This window comes from Electrona antarctica, assembly GCF_951216825.1.
Source record: "Electrona antarctica genome assembly, contig: scaffold_56, whole genome shotgun sequence".
NCBI lineage: Eukaryota > Metazoa > Chordata > Actinopteri > Myctophiformes > Myctophidae > Electrona > Electrona antarctica.
In genome coordinates, this window is record NW_027638622.1 from 546,486 (window position 1) to 560,755 (window position 14,270).

Sequence of the window (14,270 nt, forward strand, 5' to 3'; positions counted from 1 at the left end):
ATGTGTATTTAACACCACTATGGCCGTTCTGATAGGATCAATAATGTGTATTTAACACCACTATGACCGTTCTGATAGGATCAATAATGTGTATTTAACACCACTATGGCCGTTCTGATAGGATCAATAATGTGTATTTAACACCACTATGGCCGTTCTGATAGGATCAATAATGTGTATTTAACACCACTATGACCGTTCTGATAGGATCAATAATGTGTATTTAACACCACTATGGCCGTTCTGATAGGATCAATAATGTGTATTTAACACCACTATGACCGTTCTGATAGGATCAATAATGTGTATTTAACACCACTATGGCCGTTCTGATAGGATCAATAATGTGTATTTAACACCACTATGACCGTTCTGATAGGATCAATAATGTGTATTTAACACCACTATGACCGTTCTGATAGGATCAATAATGTGTATTTAACACCACTATGACCGTTCTGATAGGATCAATAATGTGTATTTAACACCACTATGACCGTTCTGATAGGATCAATAATGTGTATTTAACACCACTATGGCCGTTCTGATAGGATCAATAATGTGTATTTAACACCACTATGACCGTTCTGATAGGATCAATAATGTGTATTTAACACCACTATGGCCGTTCTGATAGGATCAATAATGTGTATTTAACACCACTATGACCGTTCTGATAGGATCAATAATGTGTATTTAACACCACTATGACCGTTCTGATAGGATCAATAATGTGTATTTAACACCACTATGGCCGTTCTGATAGGATCAATAATAAGAGGCACAGGCTGATTGGTTGTCTCCCGGTATAGAGCGTCGCAGTCCCGCCCCCTACCATGGACCAGGAAATTAATCCCAATGCATTTTTCCCATAGACATTTCAACAAGTATTTATTTAAAGACGGTTACACCTCTGACAAATCCAACTCCAGTCGTGACAACTCATGACAACACAAACAATATTTTGGACCAAACAAATAATTACAAAGAAGAAAAACAACAAAGAAAGTGTTTTAACCTGCCGTTTTTTTCTTCTTTAATTTTTTTTTCGGCCCCAAAATTTTTGTTTGTTGTCATTATTTGTCACGACTCGAGTTGGCTTTGTCCGCAGCGTAAACGTCTTTAAATAAATACTTTCTGAAATGTCTATGAGGAAAATGAACGGAGAATCATTTCCTGGTCCCTGGTAGGAGGCGGGACTGCGACGCTCTATAGAGCATAGACATATATACATAGACGCCCCTTCCGGCTCTGAGGCGTGTGTCAAAATTGAAGGCACAATTTTCCCGACATTCCTTGCAAAGCATTAGCGGAAGCAAAGCGGAAGCTTGTCAAGCTTCCGCGTGCGTAACATAAGTCCCGGAAAAGACGCGCTGTGATTGGCCAGTAGTCACTTGAGTGACAGCGAGAGACATGGAGGAGTCACATGAGTGACGTCACTTGGGAAGCGACGCAGTCGCCTTCAGCAAATGCCTTCAGCACTTCTAAATAAGAAAGCTGCGGAGAACTGTTGCTTTGTGTTCACTCTTTAATGTTTTCTGTTAGTAATCTAATCCCCCTGGCTCTGATGTTGTATTGTTAATAACTTTGTTGTTTGTGTTTGTTTGTTTGTCTTGTTTTGTAATGTATATTGTCATGACTGTTATAAAGATTTGTTAAAAAAAAAAAAAGCCTTCAGCACTGCACTTCCGCCTTCATTGGGATACACGTCGCTCCAATGAACTGCAGCGGCAAATGAGGCGTCTATGTATATGTCTATGCTATAGAGGGTATGAGCAAAGTGAGTTTAACGATTCTGATTGGATGTATGGGGTGGGCTGTCAATCAGATAGGACTTTTCTGATTGGATGTATGGGCTGTCAATCAGAAAGATGATAAGAGTTGTGATTGGCCAGAATGTGATGATGCAATGATGATGGTGTCCACTAGGTGGAGGCGGTGATCCAGAAACACAAGGAGCAGCTCTTAAAGGAGCGGTACCGCTACAACATGGGCCTGCTCATGGGTAATATGACCTCTGACCTTTCACTATGACCTCTGACCTTTCATTATGACCTGACTGACCATTCATTTGTGTGTGTGTGTGTGTGTGTGTGTGTGTGTGTGTGTGTGTGTGTGTGTGTGTGTGTGTGTGTGTGTGTGTGTGTGTGTGTGTGTGTGTGTGTGTGTGTGTGTGTGTGTGTGTGTGTGTGTGTGTGTGTGTGTGTGTGTGTGTGTGTACTGTTCTTTTGGGCATGTGGAAGACGAAGAAAGTCTCCACCCAGTGACAACACCACTCCATGTTCACGCACAGACAGACAGACTGAATATTCTGTACACTGCAGTGTTTTTATGTGTTTCCAATTGATTCATGTACTCGTCCTCATATTTCGATGCAGGCTTCAGTCTCCTCCTTCGCCCACGTCTATCCACGGTAACGGAACATCTTTGCGCTGTGCGTAAAATTAATATCCCTTCTCCGTCTCCAACTGTGTTTACAGTTTACTCCTGCCACATGGTTTGCTTCATTTCCTTTATTTGCTGCGGGTTGCATTCACACCTGCAGTGAATCCAAGTCAGGTGCGATTGGAAGCGAAGCGACACCCCCGTTTCTGTGGCGAAGTAGAATGCGGTTCTTTGTTGCGCATCAGGATGCGACTGAGGCTTCACACCTGCCAGACGAAGGTTCTTTGTTGCGGATCACACTTTCCGACAATACGCAGCAGGATTCGTTTTAATCGCAGTATAGCATGCTGGTGTGAATGCAACCTTAGTCGACTTGATTTTTAGTCTTAAGTCGACAAAATTAACATTGATTTAGACCTGAGACCAGATTCTACAAATAAAATAATAAAATGTCTTCTAAAATGTTTCTATGTCAGTGGTGCTCAAACTATTTCATGCCCCAAAGATTATAATATGTAGTTCCAGGGACCCCCATCTGAAAATATGTAGTTCCAGCAGGGACCCCCATCTGAAAATATGTAGTTCCAGCAGGGACCCCCATCTGAAAATATGTAGTTCCAGGGACCCCCATCTGAAAATATGTAGTTCCAGCAGGGACCCCCATCTGAAAATATGTAGTTCCAGCAGGGACCCCCATCTGAAAATATGTAGTTCCAGCAGGGACCCCCATCTGAAAATATGTAGTTCCAGGGACCCCCATCTGAAAATATGTAGTTCCAGCAGGGACCCCCATCTGAAAATATGTTGTTCCAGGGACCCCCATCTGAAAATATGTAGTTCCAGGGACCCCCATCTGAAAATATGTTGTTCCAGGGACCCCCATCTGAAAATATGTAGTTCCAGGGACCCCCATCTGAAAATATGTTGTTCCAGGGACCCCCATCTGAAAATATGTAGTTCCAGGGACCCCCATCTGAAAATATGTAGTTCCAGGGACCCCCATCTGAAAATATGATGTTCCAGGGACCCCCATCTGAAAATATGTTGTTCCAGGGACCCCCATCTGAAAATATGTAGTTCCAGGGACCCCCATCTAAAAATATGTAGTTCCAGGGACCCGCATCTGAAAATATGTAGTTCCAGGGACCCCCATCTGAAAATATGTAGTTCCAGGGACCCCCATCTGAAAATATGTTGTTCCAGGGACCCCCATCTGAAAATATGTAGTTCCAGGGACCCCCATCTGAAAACATGTTGTTCCAGGGACCCCCATCTGAAAATATGTTGTTCCAGGGACCCCCATCTGAAAATATGTTGTTCCAGCAGGGACCCCCATCTGAAAATATGTTGTTCCAGGGACCCCCATCTGAAAATATGTAGTTCCAGGGACCCCCATCTGAAAATATGTTGTTCCAGGGACCCCCATCTGAAAATATGTTGTTCCAGCAGGGACCCCCATCTGAAAATATGTTGTTCCAGGGACCCCCATCTGAAAATATGTAGTTCCAGGGACCCCCATCTGAAAATATGTAGTTCCAGGGACCCCCATCTGAAAATATGTTGTTCCAGGGACCCCCATCTGAAAATATGTTGTTCCAGGGACCCCCATCTGAAAATATGTAGTTCCAGGGACCCCCATCTGAATTTTTTTTAGTTCCAGGGACCCCCATCTGAAAATATGTAGTTCCAGGGACCCCCATCTGAAAATATGTTGTTCCAGGGACCCCCATCTGAAAATATGTAGTTCCAGGGACCCCCATCTGAAAATATGTAGTTCCAGGGACCCCATCTGAAAATGTGTTGTTCCAGGGACCCCCATCTGAAAATATGTTGTTCCAGGGACCCCCATCTGAAAATATGTAGTGCCAGGGACCCCCATCTGAAAATATGTAGTTCCAGGGACCCCCATCTAAAAATATGTAGTTCCAGGGACCCCCATCTGAAAATATGTAGTTCCAGCAGGGGGGCCATCTGAAAATATGTTGTTCCAGGAACCCCCATCTGAAAATATGTTGTTCCAGGGACCCCCATCTGAAAATATGTTGTTCCAGGGACCCCCATCTGAAAATATGTTGATCCAGGGACCCCCATCTGAAAATATGTTGTTCCAGGGACCCCCATCTGAAAATATGTTGTTCCAGGGACCCCCATCTGAAAATATGTTGATCCAGGGACCCCCATCTGAAAATATGTTGTTCCAGGGACCCCCATCTGAAAATATGTAGTTCCAGGGACCCCCATCTGAAAATATGTTGTTCCAGGGACCCCCATCTGAAAATATGTTGATCCAGGGACCCCCATCTGAAAATATGTTGATCCAGGGACCCCCATCTGAAAATATGTTGTTCCAGGGACCCCCATCTGAAAATATGTTGTTCCAGGGACCCCCATCTGAAAATATGTTGTTCCAGGGACCCCCATCTGAAAATATGTTGTTCCAGCAGGGACCCCCATCTGAAAATATGTTGTTCCAGCAGGGACCCCCATCTGAAAATATGTAGTTCCAGGGACCCCCATCTGAAAATATGTAGTTCCAGCAGGGACCCCCATCTGAAAATATGTAGTTCCAGGGACCCCCATCTGAAAATATGTAGTTCCAGCAGGGACCCCCATCTGAAAATATGTAGTTCCAGCAGGGACCCCCATCTGAAAATATGTAGTTCCAGGGACCCCCATCTGAAAATATGTAGTTCCAGCAGGGACCCCCATCTGAAAATATGTAGTTCCAGCAGGGACCCCCATCTGAAAATATGTAGTTCCAGCAGGGACCCCCATCTGAAAATATGTAGTTCCAGGGACCCCCATCTGAAAATATGTAGTTCCAGCAGGGACCCCCATCTGAAAATATGTTGTTCCAGGGACCCCCATCTGAAAATATGTAGTTCCAGGGACCCCCATCTGAAAATATGTTGTTCCAGGGACCCCCATCTGAAAATATGTAGTTCCAGGGACCCCCATCTGAAAATATGTTGTTCCAGGGACCCCCATCTGAAAATATGTAGTTCCAGGGACCCCCATCTGAAAATATGTAGTTCCAGGGACCCCCATCTGAAAATATGATGTTCCAGGGACCCCCATCTGAAAATATGTTGTTCCAGGGACCCCCATCTGAAAATATGTAGTTCCAGGGACCCCCATCTAAAAATATGTAGTTCCAGGGACCCGCATCTGAAAATATGTAGTTCCAGGGACCCCCATCTGAAAATATGTAGTTCCAGGGACCCCCATCTGAAAATATGTTGTTCCAGGGACCCCCATCTGAAAATATGTAGTTCCAGGGACCCCCATCTGAAAACATGTTGTTCCAGGGACCCCCATCTGAAAATATGTTGTTCCAGGGACCCCCATCTGAAAATATGTTGTTCCAGCAGGGACCCCCATCTGAAAATATGTTGTTCCAGGGACCCCCATCTGAAAATATGTAGTTCCAGGGACCCCCATCTGAAAATATGTTGTTCCAGGGACCCCCATCTGAAAATATGTTGTTCCAGCAGGGACCCCCATCTGAAAATATGTTGTTCCAGGGACCCCCATCTGAAAATATGTAGTTCCAGGGACCCCCATCTGAAAATATGTAGTTCCAGGGACCCCCATCTGAAAATATGTTGTTCCAGGGACCCCCATCTGAAAATATGTTGTTCCAGGGACCCCCATCTGAAAATATGTAGTTCCAGGGACCCCCATCTGAATTTTTTTTAGTTCCAGGGACCCCCATCTGAAAATATGTAGTTCCAGGGACCCCCATCTGAAAATATGTTGTTCCAGGGACCCCCATCTGAAAATATGTAGTTCCAGGGACCCCCATCTGAAAATATGTAGTTCCAGGGACCCCATCTGAAAATGTGTTGTTCCAGGGACCCCCATCTGAAAATATGTTGTTCCAGGGACCCCCATCTGAAAATATGTAGTGCCAGGGACCCCCATCTGAAAATATGTAGTTCCAGGGACCCCCATCTAAAAATATGTAGTTCCAGGGACCCCCATCTGAAAATATGTAGTTCCAGCAGGGGGGCCATCTGAAAATATGTTGTTCCAGGAACCCCCATCTGAAAATATGTTGTTCCAGGGACCCCCATCTGAAAATATGTTGTTCCAGGGACCCCCATCTGAAAATATGTTGATCCAGGGACCCCCATCTGAAAATATGTTGTTCCAGGGACCCCCATCTGAAAATATGTTGTTCCAGGGACCCCCATCTGAAAATATGTTGATCCAGGGACCCCCATCTGAAAATATGTTGTTCCAGGGACCCCCATCTGAAAATATGTAGTTCCAGGGACCCCCATCTGAAAATATGTTGTTCCAGGGACCCCCATCTGAAAATATGTTGATCCAGGGACCCCCATCTGAAAATATGTTGATCCAGGGACCCCCATCTGAAAATATGTTGTTCCAGGGACCCCCATCTGAAAATATGTTGTTCCAGGGACCCCCATCTGAAAATATGTTGTTCCAGGGACCCCCATCTGAAAATATGTTGTTCCAGCAGGGACCCCCATCTGAAAATATGTTGTTCCAGCAGGGACCCCCATCTGAAAATATGTAGTTCCAGGGACCCCCATCTGAAAATATGTAGTTCCAGCAGGGACCCCCATCTGAAAATATGTAGTTCCAGGGACCCCCATCTGAAAATATGTAGTTCCAGGGACCCCCATCTGAAAATATGTAGTTCCAGGGACCCCCATCTGAAAATATGTTGTTCCAGGGACCCCCATCTGAAAATATGTTGTTCCAGGGACCCCCATCTGAAAATATGTTGATCCAGGGACCCCCATCTGAAAATATGTTGTTCCAGGGACCCCCATCTGAAAATATGTTGTTCCAGGGACCCCCATCTGAAAATATGTTGTTCCAGGGACCCCCATCTGAAAATATGTTGTTCCAGGGACCCCCATCTGAAAATATGTTGTTCCAGGGACCCCCATCTGAAAATATGTAGTTCCAGCAGGGACCCCCATCTGAAAATATGTAGTTCCAGGGACCCCCATCTGAAAATATGTTGTTCCAGGGACCCCCATCTGAAAATATGTTGTTCCAGGGGCCCCCATCTGAAAATATGTTGATCCAGGGACCCCCATCTGAAAATATGTTGATCCAGGGACCCCCATCTGAAAATATGTTGATCCAGGGACCCCCATCTGAAAATATGTTGATCCAGGGACCCCCATCTGAAAATATGTTGATCCAGGGACCCCCCCCCCCCCCCCAGGAGCAAAGATATGAGTTAAAAATGTTCACTCTGGAAGAATATATATTCAAAGATTTTCACGATTTATCAAAAATAGCAGATCTACAAGTTCAAAAACCTGGACATAAACCTCTGTTCCTCCCTAGTAAAAGTTAACCCTGTGTGTTCCTTAAAGGGGAAGCTGTTAGTAAAGTTAACCCTGTGTGTTCCTTAAAGGGGAAGCTGTTAGTAAAGTTAACCCTGTGTGTTCCTTAAAGGGGAAGCTGTTAGTAAAGTTAACCCTGTGTGTTCCTTAAAGGAGAAGCTCGCGCTGGACTCAAATGGGCCGACGGGAAGATCATCAAGAACGAGGTGGACATTCAGGTGAGTTTAACACCATTAGAATAGAGCACCGAAGTCCTGACGTCACTGTCAGTAGAGGGCGCCATAGGGGGATTTTAGATCTCTTCATATAAGAACTGTGTTTGAAAAATAAACCGATCACCCCAGCCTTTTCACTCATATGGATATGAAGCATCGACTGAAGGTGAAAATGTACAAATATACCCAAAGAGTAACAAAATAAGCGTTAGAAACGAGTCAAACAACACAGAGACTACATTTCCGGGTAGGCGGTGGCTGCATCTGCCCGTCGCACAACATAAACTGACGTTATTTACGTTTTTATTTATAATCTTTTTTTATTGACATTTAATGTTTCGTGGTTAGTACGAGTCGAGTCACCGCCAGCTGAGCTTACGTCAACGAGGAATCTCAAGAACGCACGTGTTGACAGCTGGGCGTGACGTATATTAGCAGCGACATTGCTTTCATATGTAGTTTCAAGGCTTTTGCGGCCAAATTAATTCCATTTTCTCCAGAAACTGGCTGTATCAAATATAAATGGACATCATTAACGACGCACAGCCACTCCCCTGACAGAAAGGCCGGGATGATCGGTTTATTTTTCCAAACACAGTTCTTATATGAAGCGACCTAAAATCCCCCTATGGGGATTTCAATGCAAATAAAGAAATACATGAACCTGTGTACTGGCGCCCTCTACTGACAGCTCTATGAGGTGGACATGCAGGTGAGCTTTATAGAAGTTATCATTAGTGTGTATGTGTATCTATATAAGTTATTAGTGTGTATGTGTATCTATAGAAGTTATCATTAGTGTGTATGTGTATCTATAGAAGTTATCATTAGTGTGTATGTGTATCTATATAAGTTATCATTAGTGTGTATGTGTATCTATAGAAGTTATCATTAGTGTGTATGTGTATCTATATAAGTTATCATTAGTGTGTATGTGTATCTATAGAAGTTATCATTAGTGTGTATGTGTATCTATATAAGTTATCATTAGTGTGTATGTGTATCTATAGAAGTTATCATTAGTGTGTATGTGTATCTATATAAGTTATCATTAGTGTGTATGTGTATCTATATAAGTTATCATTAGTGTGTATGTGTATCTATAGAAGTTATCATTAGTGTGTATGTGTATCTATAGAAGTTATCATTAGTGTGTATGTGTATCTATAGAAGTTATCATTAGTGTGTATGTGTATCTATATAAGTTATCATTAGTGTGTATGTGTATCTATAGAAGTTATCATTAGTGTGTATGTGTATCTATAGAAGTTATCATTAGTGTGTACAGTATGTGTATCTATAGCTGTGGCTTAATGTTTTATCATTATTAGTGTGTACAGATTATAGCTGTTCATTAATCCACATCCACAAATGTGTTGTCTTTGGGATGAATGGATGAACGTGTTGTTTTTGGGATGAATGGATGAACGTGTTGTTTTCGGGATGAATGGATGGATGTGTTGTTTTCGGGATGAATGGATGGATGTGTTGTTTTTGGGATGAATGGATGAACGTGTTGTTTTCGGGATGAATGGATGGATGTGTTGTTTTTGGGATGAATGGATGGATATGTTGTTTTTGGGATGAATGGATGAATGTGTTGTGTTTGCCTCTCAGGTGTTGCACCTCCTGGGTCCAAAGACAGAGGCTGACCTTGAGAAGAAACCCAAGGTAGATAATTATAAACTTTATTTGACTAAATTAACGTACTAAACGTACGCACGTGCGTTTAGTCCCCGCTGCAGCTTGGCTGGGACATGTGACATAGTGACCCATATGTACATATAGGTGGACATGTGACATAGTGACCTATATGTACATATAGGTGGACATGTGACATAGTGACATATGTACATATAGGTGGACATGTGACATAGTGACATATGTACATATAGGTGGACATGTGACATAGTGACATATGTACATATAGGTGGACATGTGACATAGTGACATATGTACATATAGGTGGACATGTGACATAGTGACCTATATGTACATATAGGTGGACATGTGACATAGTGACATATGTACATATAGGTGGACATGTGACATAGTGACCCATATGTACATATAGGTGGACATGTGACATAGTGACCTATATGTACATATAGGTGGACATGTGACATAGTGACCTATATGTACATATAGGTGGACATGTGACATAGTGACCTATATGTACATATAGGTGGACATGTGACATAGTGACCCATATGTACATATAGGTGGACATGTGACATAGTGACCCATATGTACATATAGGTGGACATGTGACATAGTGACCTATATGTACATATAGGTGGACATGTGACATAGTGACCCATATGTACATATAGGTGGACATGTGACATAGTGACCTATATGTACATATAGGTGGACATGTGACATAGTGACCCATATGTACATATAGGTGGACATGTGACATAGTGACCTATATGTACATATAGGTGGACATGTGACATAGTGACCTATATGTACATATAGGTGGACATGTGACATAGTGACATATGTACATATAGGTGGACATGTGACATAGTGACATATGTACATATAGGTGGACATGTGACATAGTGACATATGTACATATAGGTGGACATGTGACATAGTGACCCATATGTACATATAGGTGGACATGTGACATAGTGACATATGTACATATAGGTGGACATGTGACATAGTGACATATGTACAGGTGGACATGTGACATAGTGACATATGTACATATAGGTGGACATGTGACATAGTGACCCATATGTACATATAGGTGGACATGTGACATAGTGACCTATATGTACATATAGGTGGACATGTGACATAGTGACCTATATGTACATATAGGTGGACATGTGACATAGTGACCTATATGTACATATAGGTGGACATGTGACATAGTGACATATGTATATATAGGTGGACATGTGACATAGTGACATATGTACATATAGGTGGACATGTGACATAGTGACCCATATGTACATATAGGTGGACATGTGACATAGTGACATATGTACATATAGGTGGACATGTGACATAGTGACCCATATGTACATATAGGTGGACATGTGACATAGTGACATATGTACATATAGGTGGACATGTGACATAGTGACATATGTACATATAGGTGGACATGTGACATAGTGACCCATATGTACATATAGGTGGACATGTGACATAGTGACCCATATGTACATATAGGTGGACATGTGACATAGTGACCTATATGTACATATAGGTGGACATGTGACATAGTGACATATGTACATATAGGTGGACATGTGACATAGTGACATATGTACATATAGGTGGACATGTGACATAGTGACCCATATGTACATATAGGTGGACATGTGACATAGTGACCCATATGTACATATAGGTGGACATGTGACATAGTGACCTATATGTACATATAGGTGGACATGTGACATAGTGACATATGTACATATAGGTGGACATGTGACATAGTGACATATGTACATATAGGTGGACATGTGACATAGTGACCCATATGTACATATAGGTGGACATGTGACATAGTGACCCATATGTATATATAGGTGGACATGTGACATAGTGACCTATATGTACATATAGGTGGACATGTGACATAGTGACATATGTACATATAGGTGGACATGTGACATAGTGACCCATATGTACATATAGGTGGACATGTGACATAGTGACCTATATGTACATATAGGTGGACATGTGACATAGTGACATATGTACATATAGGTGGACATGTGACATAGTGGCCCATATGTACATATAGGTGGACATGTGACATAGTGACATATGTACATATAGGTGGACATGTGACATAGTGACCTATATGTACATATAGGTGGACATGTGACATAGTGACCCATATGTACATATAGGTGGACATGTGACATAGTGACCTATATGTACATATAGGTGGACATGTGACATAGTGACCCATATGTACATATAGGTGGACATGTGACATAGTGACATATGTACATATAGGTGGACATGTGACATAGTGACCCATATGTACATATAGGTGGACATGTGACATAGTGACATATGTACATATAGGTGGACATGTGACATAGTGACATATGTACATATAGGTGGACATGTGACATAGTGACCCATATGTACATATAGGTGGACATGTGACATAGTGACCCATATGTACATATAGGTGGACATGTGACATAGTGACCCATATGTACATATAGGTGGACATGTGACATAGTGACCCATATGTACATATAGGTGGACATGTGACATAGTGACCCATATGTACATATAGGTGGACATGTGACATAGTGACATATGTACATATAGGTGGACATGTGACATAGTGACATATGTACATATAGGTGGACATGTGACATAGTGACATATGTACATATAGGTGGACATGTGACATAGTGACATATGTACATATAGGTGGACATGTGACATAGTGACATATGTACATATAGGTGGACATGTGACATAGTGACATATGTACATATAGGTGGACATGTGACATAGTGACATATGTACATATAGGTGGACATGTGACATAGTGACATATGTACATATAGGTGGACATGTGACATAGTGACATATGTACATATAGGTGGACATGTGACATAGTGACATATGTACATATAGGTGGACATGTGACATAGTGACCCATATGTACATATAGGTGGACATGTGACATAGTGACATATGTACATATAGGTGGACATGTGACATAGTGACATAGTGACCTATATGTATATATAGGTGGACATGTGACATAGTGACATATGTACATATAGGTGGACATGTGACATAGTGACATATGTACATATAGGTGGACATGTGACATAGTGACATATGTACATATAGGTGGACATGTGACATAGTGACATATGTACATATAGGTGGACATGTGACATAGTGACCCATATGTACATATAGGTGGACATGTGACATAGTGACCCATATGTACATATAGGTGGACATGTGACATAGTGACCTATATGTACATATAGGTGGACATGTGACATAGTGACCTATATGTACATATAGGTGGACATGTGACATAGTGACCCATATGTACATATAGGTGGACATGTGACATAGTGACCCATATGTACATATAGGTGGACATGTGACATAGTGACATATGTACATATAGGTGGACATGTGACATAGTGACATATGTACATATAGGTGGACATGTGACATAGTGACATATGTACATATAGGTGGACATGTGACATAGTGACCTATATGTACATATAGGTGGACATGTGACATAGTGACATATGTACATATAGGTGGACATGTGACATAGTGACCCATATGTACATATAGGTGGACATGTGACATAGTGACCATATGTACATATAGGTGGACATGTGACATAGTGACCCATATGTACATATAGGTGGACATGTGACATAGTGACATATGTACATATAGGTGGACATGTGACATAGTGACATATGTACATATAGGTGGACATGTGACATAGTGACATATGTACATATAGGTGGACATGTGACATAGTGACCATATGTACATATAGGTGGACATGTGACATAGTGACATATGTACATATAGGTGGACATGTGACATAGTGACATATGTACATATAGGTGGACATGTGACATAGTGACATATGTACATATAGGTGGACATGTGACATAGTGACATATGTACATATAGGTGGACATGTGACATAGTGACCTATATGTACATATAGGTGGACATGTGACATAGTGACATATGTACATATAGGTGGACATGTGACATAGTGACATATGTACATATAGGTGGACATGTGACATAGTGACATATGTACATATAGGTGGACATGTGACATAGTGACATATGTACATATAGGTGGACATGTGACATAGTGACCATATGTACATATAGGTGGACATGTGACATAGTGACCCATATGTACATATAGGTGGACATGTGACATAGTGACCTATATGTACATATAGGTGGACATGTGACATAGTGACCATATGTACATATAGGTGGACATGTGACATAGTGACCCATATGTACATATAGGTGGACATGTGACATAGTGACCCATATGTACATATAGGTGGACATGTGACATAGTGACCATATGTACATATAGGTGGACATGTGACATAGTGACCATATGTACATATAGGTGGACATGTGACATAGTGACATATGTACATATAGGTGGACATGTGACATAGTGACCATATGTACATATAGGTGGACATGTGACATAGTGACATATGTACATATAGGTGGACATGTGACATAGTGACCCATATGTACATATAGGTGGACATGTGACATAGTGACCATATGTACATATAGGTGGACA

At 41.8% G+C, this 14,270-nt stretch overlaps 1 protein-coding gene across 1 annotated transcript in view; it reads left to right on the plus strand.

Annotated features, from left to right (window-relative positions):
- Positions 1-14,270, plus strand: part of qars1 (glutaminyl-tRNA synthetase 1) — a 63,131-nt gene that overhangs the window by 8,027 nt on the left and 40,834 nt on the right. Inside the window, exons 4-6 of the mRNA XM_079530797.1 lie at positions 1,930-2,005; positions 7,872-7,936; positions 9,551-9,604. Coding sequence (XP_079386923.1) covers positions 1,930-2,005; positions 7,872-7,936; positions 9,551-9,604 — 195 coding nt within the window. The remainder of the gene's footprint in view (positions 1-1,929; positions 2,006-7,871; positions 7,937-9,550; positions 9,605-14,270) is intronic.